The sequence below is a fragment of the Aplysia californica genome, unplaced genomic scaffold, assembly GCF_000002075.1.
Source record: "Aplysia californica isolate F4 #8 unplaced genomic scaffold, AplCal3.0 scaffold00589, whole genome shotgun sequence".
NCBI lineage: Eukaryota > Metazoa > Mollusca > Gastropoda > Aplysiida > Aplysiidae > Aplysia > Aplysia californica.
In genome coordinates, this window is record NW_004797859.1 from 118649 (window position 1) to 132802 (window position 14154).

The window sequence follows — 14154 nt, forward strand, 5'->3', positions numbered from 1 at the left end:
ATTATTATTATTATCTAACTATGTAGACATTGATAGGTTGGCTCGAAACATCAGGTTTCTTAAGAACCGTTTCGATATGTCGTAAAACGTTTCGCAATTCATAAAAATCAAGACATATAATTCTATTTCCTCCTCCTCCTCCTCCATCGCCCTCTCCCATTTTTTCCCTTCCCTTCTCATCCCTCCTCTTTTACGGTCCATTCCCCGTCCCTCACCATTCCCTCCCTCCCTCTCTTCCCTTCCATATCCCCCCTCGCCTCTCCGCCTCTTCCCCCACCCCCCTCCTTCTCCTTTCCGTCATCTCTCCTCCCAACTATCCCCCCTTCCTCTTTCCTTCCACACCCTCTCCTCCTCCTCCTCCTCCTCCTCCTCCTCCTTCTCCCCCCTCCCTCTTACCCACAGGTCGGTCGACACGACTCTGTACCATCACTGGCGTGACTCACGTGGACCCTACTCCCAAACCCAAGGTCGTGTGCAAGTGGACACCGCCAGACTTCGACATCGGAGTTGTTCAGTTCTCGTAAGTTGAACCGATTTCTACAGTCTTATAAGGGGTGCCCATTGACACGATCGGATCGGTTCGGTTCGGTTCAATTCGGTTTTTTTTTTAGGCGGGGCTAGCAAGACTGAGGGCTCAAAGCGACCATCGTAGCACAAACCGATCACCCCACCTGCAGCCTAAAAAATAAACGCCTTTGTTTTCAGACCGTGAATCGGGCGATAGGTTGGCGATCGGATTGTCGATCCCCCAATGGGCACTGGGTATTAGAGAGAATCCCGCAAGCTGCACACATCCACAAATGGAAGGGAAGCTTTAAAAAAACCATTTTTTTGGTAAGTGTTTTACGGCCCTCGCAACTGCATAAGCTCATGTGCGCACGCGGGACACATTAAACATTTTCAGTTGGTAGGAAATTTTGAATTTTGCCCGAGCGGCGGCCGGAACCTACTCTTATAACGATTCTAGACCACCAAGGAATCTTTACCGTGTGCAACATGCGCACGGGACCTCCGTGGTTTTTCACCTTTGTTCGAAAAAGGCTGGGTGTAGATCTTTCCAACCATAAAGATCACGGGTGTAGCTCGAAGACAGCAGTAAGAAAGAGCCAATGAGTAGCAGTAGAAAGGCTGCAGAAAGAGTCCGAAGCTCAGAGGAGGGGGCAAAGGAGATGCGGGGATGGAGGGCAGAAAGTGGAGACAAAAGCAGGCTACTGAACATTGCTAGAAAGCAGGAAAGGAGGTGAAAGGAGAAAATTTATTCGTCGCTTCCTGGATTCGAACCCGGGACCTTTGAAAGAGAGGCAAACACCTTAACCTCAAGGTCACGAGAGCCACCTGGGCGGAGAGGGGGGAGTGGAGCTATTAAATATTCAAATGTGGCAAACCTTCCTCTGCCACTAACTGGTCTCATCGGCCTCAGCAGAAGCCACAAGTTATCTTTCTAACATTTCTATTTCGCTAGAGAAATATTCTCGTCTGTAGATGTATTGGTTTCGTCATCGTCACCGTCGTCGTCGTCGTCGTCGTCGTCGTCGTCGTCATCTTCTTCTTCTTCTTCTTCTTCTTCTTCTTCTTCTTCTTCTTCTTCTTCTTCACCTAGGTGATTGCCTAGTATCTGACCGAACTCCCTATAACTGGCAGTTTGCGCAACTCAATTTCTTTTTCTGTGAAGAGGCTACAACAACTTTGTGAGTGGTTGGCGGGTGCTGTGGTGTGGTTTGCTCCGTCTTTTCAATCAAATATCTATTGTCCTTATCTCGTCTACACCTTCTTTTGTATGTTACTATAATCTGGTAACGCCTCAAAATCTTCACCACTTATATAACCATTGTGTGTTGCGAGTGTAGACAAGTAAAGCTATAACCTTCAAAGTACAGTTTTATTGTAAAAAAACCCAACAAAACAAAACAAAACAAATAAAAAAATAAAATCAGCAGAGCCCCCCCCCTAAAAAAAGAGAGAGAGAGAGAGAGAGAGAGAATTCTATCTATATGTATGTAAATCTCTGTCTTGTATATCTCTCTCCCCTCAGCCATGACGTATGAGCAAAAAGCTATTCAGATGAGAGAACAGATGATGAGGCAATTCCAATCTGGGCAAGGTAAGGATTGACAAGATAAGATGAGATACGATAAGTCGAAACAAGGTATGAAAAGATAAAATAGACAGGATAAGACAAGATAAGATAAGATAAAATAAAATAAGATAAGACATTTACTGGGTATTTTGCCACACACACACACACACACACACACACACACACACACACACACACACACACACACACACACACACACAGACACACAGACAGGCACACAGAAACACACATACATACAGACACACATATACAGCTATTTAATACTTTTCCATACATCCTCTCTTCCGAACACATCATAAACACTCACACACACAAACACACACACACACACACACACACACACACACACACACACACACACACACACACACACACACACACACACACACAGTAAGCCTATATAGTATGATACACTCACAGACAGTAGAACTACCACAGTCATACGCATATTATTATGCTATTAATGAACAAGTTAACAATAATAGTGTTTAAGTTCGACTCATAATCAGTTCTCCAATAACCATTCTACGGTAATTTGTTACTAGGCCTACAAGCTTTGACGGTTATAAAAATGTTTACTTTACTGTTAATGTCATAACTGTTTTTTTGCGAGGAACCTGGGAGGTTGGGTGGGGTGGGGGGGGATTTGCTGTGAGAGAACAGACTTAATGATTACCTTCCCCAACGAAAAATCATTAACTCACACTACACAATCATACTCCCCTACACTTGATCAGACGATAACATGATATGTTCTAAAAGACGTCTGTACGTTTCACACTGAAATGGAAATTCGCTCTCTCAGGATTAATGAGTCTTATGAACCAGCAAGGCTCTCCAGCAACGAATGGTCATCGTAAGTTTACACAACAGAGACGCCTTCAAATGGTGCTCTGCATGTTCGTTGCGATATTAGGGGCCGCTTTTGAGCTTCGGTTGTTGGATGCATCATCATCATCATCATCATCATCATCATCATCATCATCATCATCATCATCATCATCATCATCATCATCATCATCATCATCATTATCGTTGTAGACAGCTCGAAGATAAAAAAAGGCAAAACATCGGTGGAGACAGTAGACATTTGTAATTAGTTCCTCGTTTTGCCACTGGGGGCCTCGTCAGTAACATAATCATCTGAGTTACTCAGTTAACATTGCGCTACCGCAATTACAAAGTTCTGTCTGACAGTTTTGGTCGTTTTGATTTACTAAGACCATGAGGTCATAAACCAAATGTTCTATCTGTTCTTTCAAAATCACAAGATTTTTGGGAGTCTGTATCACGATATTCAAAGAATTGCATTCGGAGAAGCTTGACATGTTGTGAAACTCTGAAATTTTCTTGTTAATTTTTTGGGAACTGGGTAGTGGGCATATAGAACTTTGTAATTCCAGGATAGTGACTGGAGAATTACACCACTTAATTTACGGAAACTCGTATAGATATAAAAATTATTGAATAAAAAAAACCCCCAACCAAAATACATTTTATTCCTGACATTGACATACGCTCACCATCACCCTCGATTCGTTTTATTGCAATGCGAGCTTTGCTTTGATTTCTTTCTTGGTCTTTTTGTTTCAATTCCGCTGTTCTGCTTACAGCTTATCGTGTTAGATATCAGTGCATGGGCTGCTTAATTTTGCTTTGGGTATAGTTAGAAGACACCATTGGTACCTTGTATGATGAATATTTTGACTATCACTCTTTTGTGTCTGTCTTTCTGTCTACTTTTTTTTTACCTAACCTCTGAATGATGGCTGCTTTTTGAGTTAACATGCTTCTTTTTTTTACCCTGCCAAACAAACTCAAATAATCAAACTCGCTTCTCGAGCTGTACAATCTCGCTTTGCTCTTTATCACGTCGCGGACACATATTCTTTCATCAATACACGGAAGGCAATGTCGAGGTACATTTCGAAACATCTTACACAAATCCCAAACACAAATTTGCTCATTTCAAAGTATGCATGATGTTACATGCACTTATGTTTTCAGACAAAGGAGAATGGAAAAAAATCCTTCTGAATAACGCATTTATGCTATAAAAAAAAAAGTACTGCTAAGTAGTGAGTCTTCAAGATTGAATTGTCGAATGAACAGAACTGTGTCCTCAAAGAGTTAGTTTTTAATAAAAGTTTTACGACAATTGCAAGACAATAAGCTCACATAATAAGTAATAATAATGATAGATAGATAGATAGCATTTGTATAGCGCAAAGTCCCGCTCAACACCAACCAAGCTCTGTGTGCGTTTTACAACCTATATTATTACTCCAGCAGACCTGATGTCATTCTGAAACAATCTCAACTTCCTGGGAAGCATACAGTGCAAGCTGCCATTTTACAGGCGTTAAAACACAAACATATTGACAATTTCTTTTCCTGTCTATGACAGGGTGAAGTGGGGAAGATTCGTGTAAAGTGTTTGTACCAAGGACACAACGTCGGGTCCATGACAGGATTCGAACCCACGATCTTACTGTTGCAAGTCATAAACCACTAAGCCACCGAAGATTAGAGATGTAACGAGAGAGTAACACACACACACACACACACACACACACACACACACACACACACACACACACACACACACACACTCACACAAACACACACACACATACACACACAAACACACACAAACGCACGCCAAGAAAAAAAAAGAAAGAGAAATATGGACTATACATGTTTTATAGGAAAGAAGGAGAAAATCACACCAGAGCACCCGCCAACTACCTACAAAGGGTGAATCAAAAAAAGGAACTTGGTCTTTGGTAACTATAATATGTGAGCGCTCTGTCTCGTCCTGTCACATAACTTGCTTTGGCCAGCGTTTTGTTTTACTAACCTTGTTGCAGCTGCCGACGTGCTTCGAGGATTTGGCAAGTCCAGAATATTCGGCGGCCAGCAAAACTCCAGTATGTATCATCTAGGCCAAGTCTGGCATGGGCAAAGGTTTTCAGTTTCGAAAACGAGGGCTTGATTAAACGATTTCAAATAGTATTATCTTTTGGGCCTAAGCAGGAAAAGTAGTTGGGTGAAATTGGTTGAAATACTCTTGCTCTCAAAAGTGATTAAAAAATTGTAGGTATATCTACGTCCCCATTGACACAATTAAAATCATTATGGAGACAGGCATCCGACTCTGCCTTCAAAAGTGAGACTAAAACTGACACAAAAGCTTATTATGTCACGAAAGGGCATTTCATGAGATGAAGTATTATTAATTTTAGATCTGTTGCTTCCAGCTCAGTCGGAAACTATTAACTTTAATTTCTAAAAGGAACAGTATTTTAAAAATTATTCAACGATGTCAACACACCGCGGGCCAGACTGGATTTGCTCGTGAACAGGATCCGGCCCGTGGGCCGCAGTGTGTCCGTGCCTGATCTACGTTGTCACGTCATGTACAAAGCATTATCTGTTACGTTAATCTGCTTCTTTCTCTGTCCATCTTCGTGTCTGTGGTCTGTGATTTGTTTGTAAGCTTTAATGCAGGTCTAACGCAAATGCAAATATTGAAAATTTAGTGCAAGTGCTATATCCACTTTTCACAGTATCTGTAAAATAAGAAATTTTGACGAATTTTTAAATCTCTATAACATGATAAAAAAACAACAACATTAATAACATTAATATTATTTATCTCGATACCGAATCAAGCTACGGATCAGATATTTACATAGGCAAAAGAGCGGCTTAAAATCTCACTACCCGTATGGATTACTCCATTTCGACCAAAAGTGGATATAAATCTAGTCACTTCTTGCGCCCAGCCATCGACATATGATTACATTATGTAATACAGTATTACGCATTCATATTTTTTAAAATGAATAGGCTTATACGAATGAAACAGTTACAAACTGGGTTATTTTGAAATCCCCAAAATAGTTGTATTGAAAGGATAAAAGACTTTGAACTTTTGAGGATGGTTGGTAGGTCTTTAAAAAACGTATGTGTATCTCTCGCCCCTGTCTACACTATCTAGATGATTTCGGAGGCCGGTTTCGATCCTACTGGGGGCTCCAGAGGCGAAGTGAGAAGTTAATGTTGACACAAGAGTAGGGTCAAACAAGTGTCCGTGACACGGGGATCAGATGGATGGTCACTTGGGAGTGTCCTTGAGCAAGAAACGACAGTCCTAGCTAAAAAGAACCTGTGTGCTGCACGCCCTGTGGCGACAAGCAATGACATGGTTGTGAAACTGTTCAGCATCGGTGTAATATTAGGCCGGCTATGTATTCATGTATGTATAGGTATATAATAATAATAATAATAATAATAATAATAATAATAATAAATAATTATAATAATAATAATTATTTATTAATATTAGGCTTTGTATTCATGTATATATATGTATATGCATTTATGTAAGTATGTATATTTGCCATTGTAAACCAAATTGCCCTCCTGGGATCAATAAAAATATAATTTACTTTATTTTTATTTATTCTACCTGTCGGGGACAACTTGGGCTGAGAGTTATACAACATATCAGTAGAAGACCGATACACTCGATGCAATTACTTCTCCCTACTCGGGAATTGAACTCAGGGCAAAAGGCCTAACCTCTGCACCACAGACGCCGTTGTAGGCACTTTAGTGTAGTGAGCGGAAACAGCTACTGGCGAGTGAGAGGGGGGGGGGGGGTTGATTGATTGATTCATTCATTCATTGAGTAGGTGTTTTACGGCACTATCGACTCAATTTTGGTCATGTAAGTGCCGGGGGGGGGGGTTGTTTCTGTGTCTTAATAATAAATAGTAAATAGCTTAGTTTGTATGCCCGCTCAACGCAAGCTCTATGCACTTTAACTATAATATCAATACATGTAGCCTGTCCCATCTACTGTGACCTTTGACCCCCTGAGGTCACGACTTGCTCTGATATGAGATGTTTTTCCTTTCCAGTGGGAGCTGGTAGAGGCGGTGCTGCGCAAGGTCAGGCGAATCCATGTACGTATACAACACGCTCTATCTATCTGTGAACTCTTTATTTTAGTTAGAGGTTTTACGGCGCTCGCATCTGCATAAAGTCATATGAGTGCCAAATCTATCAACTCCTTATTTTCAAATGAAGGTGTTTTTACACGCTCATCGAAACAATATTAGCTCTTTTAGGAGGCGGGCTTCCGAACCAGCTGTCAAGGCCAACCGGACTGACAAGGATACATCCCAGCAGAAAGTCACTCGGTAAAAAATCTCCCTTCTCAGGAACCGAACACGGGTCTCCTTTGTGCGACTGTGAAGTGCTCAACTGTTGTACCGTAGACGCCGGTTCTATTTGTCTGATACTTAGATCAGTTTTGTAGTTTTGTTCACTTTGGTTTGTCCACGGTTAAAACGGGATGAAAACAAGAAAACAAGAGGCTGTGGAAATTCTTTGCATGTGGGTCTACAAGATGGGTGACCATCTGAATTTAAATGTCCAATAATGAAGGGCACTCTCAAACTACAACTCGTTAACTTTTGTCTGTCTGCGAGTTTACAAGATACAATCAAATTGCTCTGGGTCTAAAAGTTGGGTGGCGTCAGTTATATGATCTAATTGTGTTGCAAGTGCCGTAAAACTCGTACTAAAAACTTTTTTTTAAAAAGTTGGGTGATCAGCTGAAACTAAAAGCCTATTCACGAAGGCCACTGCAAACTAAGGTTCCGACACTTTTTCTTTTTAAAGAGAGAAACACATGTTCTGGTATCTATGGTTTTATAAATGAGGCAGCGTGGTGAAATCAGTCGCTCGTAAGAATTATGAAAGTGAAGAAACTGGCATTTTTTCATCTCAGGTTTGGGAATTTTTGTCTTTTGCCTCAACACCTTTTATGTCCATTAAAGAACACATTACGGTGTGAATTTTACGAATTCTCAAGAAATAGAAAAAGCTAAACGTTGGCGGTCATTTTGTCCCTAATTTTACCTCTGAAACCAGACAACCCCCACTTCCTTCAATCGCTAATATTATCTCGACTTGTATCCAAGGTAAATGGACATTTTTTTTCTTCATCGAAAGTAAGGCAAATGAACAAGCTTTAAAAGGATACCAATAACTCCACATGTCCAAAAACTGACGAGTGCCAGATTCCACTACGGACTCATTCAATTTCTTTTTTTAGCATGCAATTCTCAGCAATCTCCTTATAAACCACATTTGTGAGTGGGTGGTTGGCGGGTGCTCTGGTGTGGTTTGTTCTTTCTGTCCTATCCAACATCAGATTCTATCGTCCTTATCTCTCCTTCTTCTTTTTTGTGTTTGTTTCTCTCTTGTAACGCCTCAAATATTCGGGGGGCTCTCGTGGCCTAGAGGTTAAGGTGTTGGCCTCTTATTCAAAGGTCCCGGGTTCGAATCCGGGTAGCGACCGAAAAATTTTCTTCTCTAAAATTGTCTCCTTTCACCTCCTTTCCTGCTCTCTAGCAATGTTCTGTTGTCTGCTTTCATTTCCACTTTCTGCCACCACCCCCTCCCCTCCTTTGCCCCCTCCTCTGGGCTCCTGACTCTTTCTGCAGCCTTTCTACTGCTACTCCTTGGCTCCTTCTTACTGCTGTCTTTCTGCCACACCCCTGATCTTCTGGTAGGAAAGATCTACACCTAGCCTTCTCGGACAAGGGCGAAAAATCTCCGAGGGCCCGTGTGCAAGTTGCGCACGTTAAAGATCCATTGGTGGTCTAAAATCGATAAGTGTAGGCTTCGGCCGCCACCCAGGCAAAATTCAAAATTTCCTACCAACTGAAAATATTAGGAGTGTCCCGCGCGCTCATATGACCTATGCAGTTGCGAGCGCCGTAAAACACTTTACAAAAACAAACAAACAAATCAAATATTCGGTACTTACACGACGTCTTGCTTTGCAAGGTCTCTGAAACTTTTACGAAAGCAAATTATTAAAACTAAATTACAATTTTGTTGAATAATGCTCGTTTATATTTCAGTTGCTCAATTGTTTTCTGGAGGTCGACAGTCCATTGGGCAAGGTAAGGAAAAGTAACTTGTCGCGGAATATGTTTTTCGTTGTTTATCGCCCCCCCCACCCCCCCCCCCCTTTTCTGTGGGTCGGTTGTACTGGGGTTGTAATCTTGATTTGTTGGTAATAACATTTTTGACGAATTCCCTATTTTGCTGTTGTGTTTTTTATGTTTTCACATCTCACAAAGTTGGCCTGTGTGGATTTGTGGATGATTCTTCTTATTTCAGACCAGTCCAGTGCTTGTCAACCCCCTTAAAAAACCCAGCAACAACCTGCTCCCACTTTTGCCATCTTTAAGACGATAAAATGTTTTAAAACGCCCCCCCGCCCTCCCTATATGATAAGAGAGATATAGACCAGCACACATCAGTCATTACCGGGGTGATCCTCACCGCCCAGCCAAACTACCAAACTATTGCTCACTAGTAGGCGATAATGCCGAGGTTGGCAAGAACTTTTCTAGGTAATAATTATTGGTGGCGTTTAAGCACAGGGGGGCTATCCCGAAAAGTGCTGTTTTGAGAAAATCGAAGGTAAAGTTTTTGGACCCTTGTTCAGCTTCATTCAAAGACAAGAAGGGTTTTCTCTATAACCAAACAAATATACATATCAATGAAACCTAACTTCTCATATAGGTAGGGCAATACATAATTTTGGTGTGGGTGAAGATTTCTGGAAACCTCTGAAATCCGCTTGTCCTTAAAAGCGACCAAATATTTCTTTAAACAGCTCCAGTCCCGCTCTATTACACTGTCTACGGGTCGGAGCGAGGATTTAAACCTTGAAAAAAAAAAGTAGACGACTAAGAATAAGAACAAATAAGACCTTTTGCTAGAGTGTCTAGGAATACAAACAAATATTGATCTATATGACGGAATGTATGGCTCTTTTCGTCTATGCAGACAGGTCAATTTAGCTCAAGATGGGCTCAAGGTTATTTACATGCCGCTTCTTTCATGGCTAACTCTTCCTATGTTTGAATAACGAAATAAGAGTTTTAAAAACATGTTAAGCATAATAGATACCTCAATTATTTCTGACTTTAGAACATTTTTCATAGTGTGAGCTGCTGGACTGGTGGAGAAAGAAAGAAAGAGAGAGAGAGAGAGAGAGAGAGAGAGAGAGAGAGAGAGAGAGAGAGAGAGAGAAATTCAGTACTGAACTTTGAGTATGAATAAAATGCTACTTCTTCTACACAAAATTACAATGTAATGAAAATAGAGAGATATGTCTAGATAATAATATACTTCTATTCAATGCCAGAAGGATTTATTAATATCTGACCCACAGATCATTCATAAGTCGAATTGATCTCGAACGAACTCCAGGATAATTGAATACAAAATGATAATAATAATGTTTTGAAGAGAATTGTCCTCTCTTTTGCCCACTACGGTTTCACAAACTTCATAATACCAGAAGCAAATGAATAGTTCTTAACTTTATAAATGTTTGAGTTTGTCAAGACAAAAATATGTTTGGTTAACTGTCAATGTTTTAGAATAAACAGAATTACCAAAACCGTTAACAATTTGTTAATAGTTGTAAAGCACATAGAGCATGTTGTAAAGCGTGGATATGCGCTATACAAATGCAGTTACATGAATTACCGTTCTGCTCAGCTTCATTTGTATTATTGTTTAAAATGTTGACTGTAGAACTGTTGCTCCCTGAGAGCACATTCTCTTTCAATGTAAATGGTAGTATTGTGGTAGTGGTTTGAGAAAATCAGATTTTCACTGTTTTATGTCTTCTCTTTTTTCTGAAAAACAAACAAACAAACAAACAAACAAACAAACAAACAAACAAACAAACAACAAAAGCTCAAACATACCCACAAAGAGGACTATGAGCAAAAGTAAGTACATTATAGAGGTGTAAATAAGTTCGGCCTATTCAGCTTTCTGCCCTCTCGCTCGCTTCTACACGTGTCACTTGCTGCATGATTGGTGTTGTCCACAGGCCCATTCTCCCCACCCATTCTCTGACGATCATTTCAAAAGTCCGCCTATCGTTTTGGTGACACATGTTATAGAGAAAAAAGGCGGATATCTTCGGTTAGCTGTTAACAGGTACTAAGCCCCAAATTTTGAATGTAAAAAATAGCATTAAAAAAAAAAAAATTCTGTGGCATCAGTTGCGTATGCTCAAGAAATATTTTTTCGGAAATTCAAATTCTAAATTTTGAACACAAAAAAGCTAGGTAAAGTACATATTGCAAGTACAATTGTTAAAAAAATGAAATTTTTTCTCTCTCTCTCCTGCACCAATTTTGCTTTATGAGCTTAGTACAGTTGAACAGATTGCCGACGATAAGCAAAGGAAGAGAAACCAAACAACAGCAAGCTATCGCTTTATATTGCTCTTTTTGCGCTTCAGTCTACTATGATGTTGTCAGTAGTATGTAGGAATATACTTGCGTCCTAACGCTTGGTATCAAACAACGTAATAATAAAGCTGCCATCGAATAATATATCAGACAGTTTCCACTATTTACGTTCTTTTATAACTACATCTGTTAAACTTATTATCAAAATACAAGGTGATTACAAAAGAATAGGCCAAAATCATCAAGCTATACAGAAAACAACAACAACCGAAAGACAATATAAAAAACCAACTGTAGCTTGGACACATGTATTGCTCATAAGTTCAAGTTTTTATTTCTTGTTTTACAAGCGCTCAATGTGGCCACCACCGTCAGCACAGACAACATCAAGCCAAAATGAGAGAATTCCTTCCAAACGCGCCTTAATATAATATCTCGGTGCACAGTGTTGATTTTGGCGTATTCTTTTTGAATCACCCTGTAGCATGAAGAATCGTTCTCTTTTTTTCAGTGAGAGCTTATCGTACTTATAGACATATGAGTAAATCTTTTCAAAGGGTAGTATTTCATCTACAATATTAACTTCATTTACTCAAAAAGATTGATGTTCTTTCAATATCAATGAGAATCATGCTTTTAACTTGGAAGGTTTACATGGTAGTTGTCTAATAATAATAATTTGTTTCCACACAGTGATACAGTAAGATATATAATTATTTTGACTTCTACTACAACTTTCTGTAGACGCCTTGGACTTAAGTTTTGAAGTATGTCTTCTTCTTTTTTGCTTCGCTATAACTTTGTACCTCTTTTCTCGCTTTTGTAGATTAGACATGCGGTTATCTTCATTTTTATCTTTGTATTACTTATGCCGCTTTTTTGTTAAAACTTATTTTACTTCAGTATGTTTCACTTTAATTGTATACCCTTCCTGTCCCAATATATCGTCTTGAATTTACATTCTTAGAGTGGCTTTGTATACACATGCAACATTTTTCGGGTTTTCTTGTATAGCACGCTTTCTTTCGGGACTGATGAGGGATCGGTTTTTTCCATCAGTGCTCCATATTTCTCCCTCCCTTCCAAAGATCGTACATAACAAAGTAGTTCACTCGGGCAAAAAAGTATCCACGGAAGTTCGAGCATTGGTTCAGATGGCGCTGCAGCTTTGTTTTGAAGCTCTCTTTCGTTTCTCCAAAAGAAGAATAGGAATAGCACAGTTTGTTAGTCTCGCTTTTATTGTATTTTTCACACAAGTAGGGTAACTCTGTTCGCAAAGTCCGCACTTTTTCGAGGAGGGCCCAACGAATTTTGTGAACCCTTTTTTAAATTGCTTCATCAAAGAGAGGAGTGAACTATCTTGTTATACACGATCTTTGTCTCTCCTCGTTGTGACTAACATTTCCCTTCACTAACCCGCGCTGCTCCAGGAGACAAGAACGTTTGGTCAGCTTTCAGAGGTGTCCTGGGCGTCATCAGGGGCGACAACGCCGGCGGCAGCAACTCCGAGAAGCCAGCTGCTCTCGACACAGGTAGAATTACTTACTTATCCATCCTCAGGTATGGGTGAGTTACACGGGGTGCCCATTGGGGAATCGGGTAAGGTAGCGTCGGGTCAGGTCAGTTTGCTAGCCAGATTGAGGGTGCAACGCGGCTATCGTGCCACTAGCCGACCGCGCCCGTTTCTTCGCCTAAAAACCACCATCCCGATCCGACCGATCCCTTCTGTAACGGGCACCACTCATTGGGAGGGCCGAACACTCATCCGATTTTACACATTTCTTTTGGGTTATAAGGTAATATGATCCAACAGGACCCCGTGCAAGGATGGAGGAATAAAGAGCAGACAGGAAAAAGATGTGAAGACAACATAACGGAATGGACAGGTTTAAAGTTAGGTGAAGCCCTTTGAAAGGCTTGAAATAGAGAACATTGGAGAAAAGTGGTTGCCCTATCATCCGTGGTGCTCCAATTACGGTCATCTAGACAAAGGGATAAGAGACAAGATAGAGCGAGATAGAGAGCGAGAGAGAGAAAGAGAGAGAGACAGACACACAGAGAGAGAGAGAGAGAGAGAGAGAGAGAGAGAGAGAGAGAGAGAGAGAGAGGTGATTGGGTACAGATATTTATTCTATCTTTTGGGTATTTGAACGATTTCCCTAGACCACATTACACATTGGTATTTTATTGAAGTGAGTTTGTTTGTCATGGTCTTCAAGTATCCGATATTTATCATCCGCAACGAGGATAGGCTGAACCGTTAGCTCAAATGTTTCATGTTGGAATACTTAGTGATTAACCTCAGTTCATATTCGGACCTCTGAATTATTGAAATCTTTATTAAACTTAGCTATGTGGGGATTTTTCATGGCTCCCCACACACTTGACGCGGTCATATCGTTACTTATTTACTTTTACTTTTTACTTTTTCATCATTTGTTGCCATTAAGTGTTGATGGAGATGCAGTTTTCTATGGTAGGCTCTGCAAAAAACAAAAATAATGTCATATCGGGACGACGATGCATCGATGGTTTCGTCTCTTGAATAATTTTTCCAAACTAAAAGTGGCATTGAAACCATACTGCGTTACTTATCGCCTTCTTATGGTGTGCCGAGTGTAGTTCACGTTTATGAATGTATAATCTATACATATTATATAATATACTATGTCATATTATACACAGCTTATTCGGTTCAACGAAGTAAGTCGCCTTCCATCAAAAATGGAAATAAATAAGGAATTAATA

At 40.3% G+C, this 14154-nt stretch overlaps 1 protein-coding gene across 1 annotated transcript in view; it reads left to right on the top strand.

The window, feature by feature from the left end:
* Positions 1–13417, top strand: part of LOC101862893 — a 25370-nt gene extending 11953 nt beyond the window's left edge. Inside the window, exons 5-11 of the mRNA XM_013087446.2 lie at positions 403–520; positions 1673–1695; positions 2033–2101; positions 4969–5028; positions 7027–7071; positions 9043–9084; positions 12837–13417. Coding sequence (XP_012942900.1) covers positions 403–520; positions 1673–1695; positions 2033–2101; positions 4969–5028; positions 7027–7071; positions 9043–9084; positions 12837–12976 — 497 coding nt within the window. The 3' untranslated portion in view covers positions 12977–13417. The remainder of the gene's footprint in view (positions 1–402; positions 521–1672; positions 1696–2032; positions 2102–4968; positions 5029–7026; positions 7072–9042; positions 9085–12836) is intronic.
* The last annotated feature ends 737 nt before the right edge of the window (positions 13418–14154 follow it).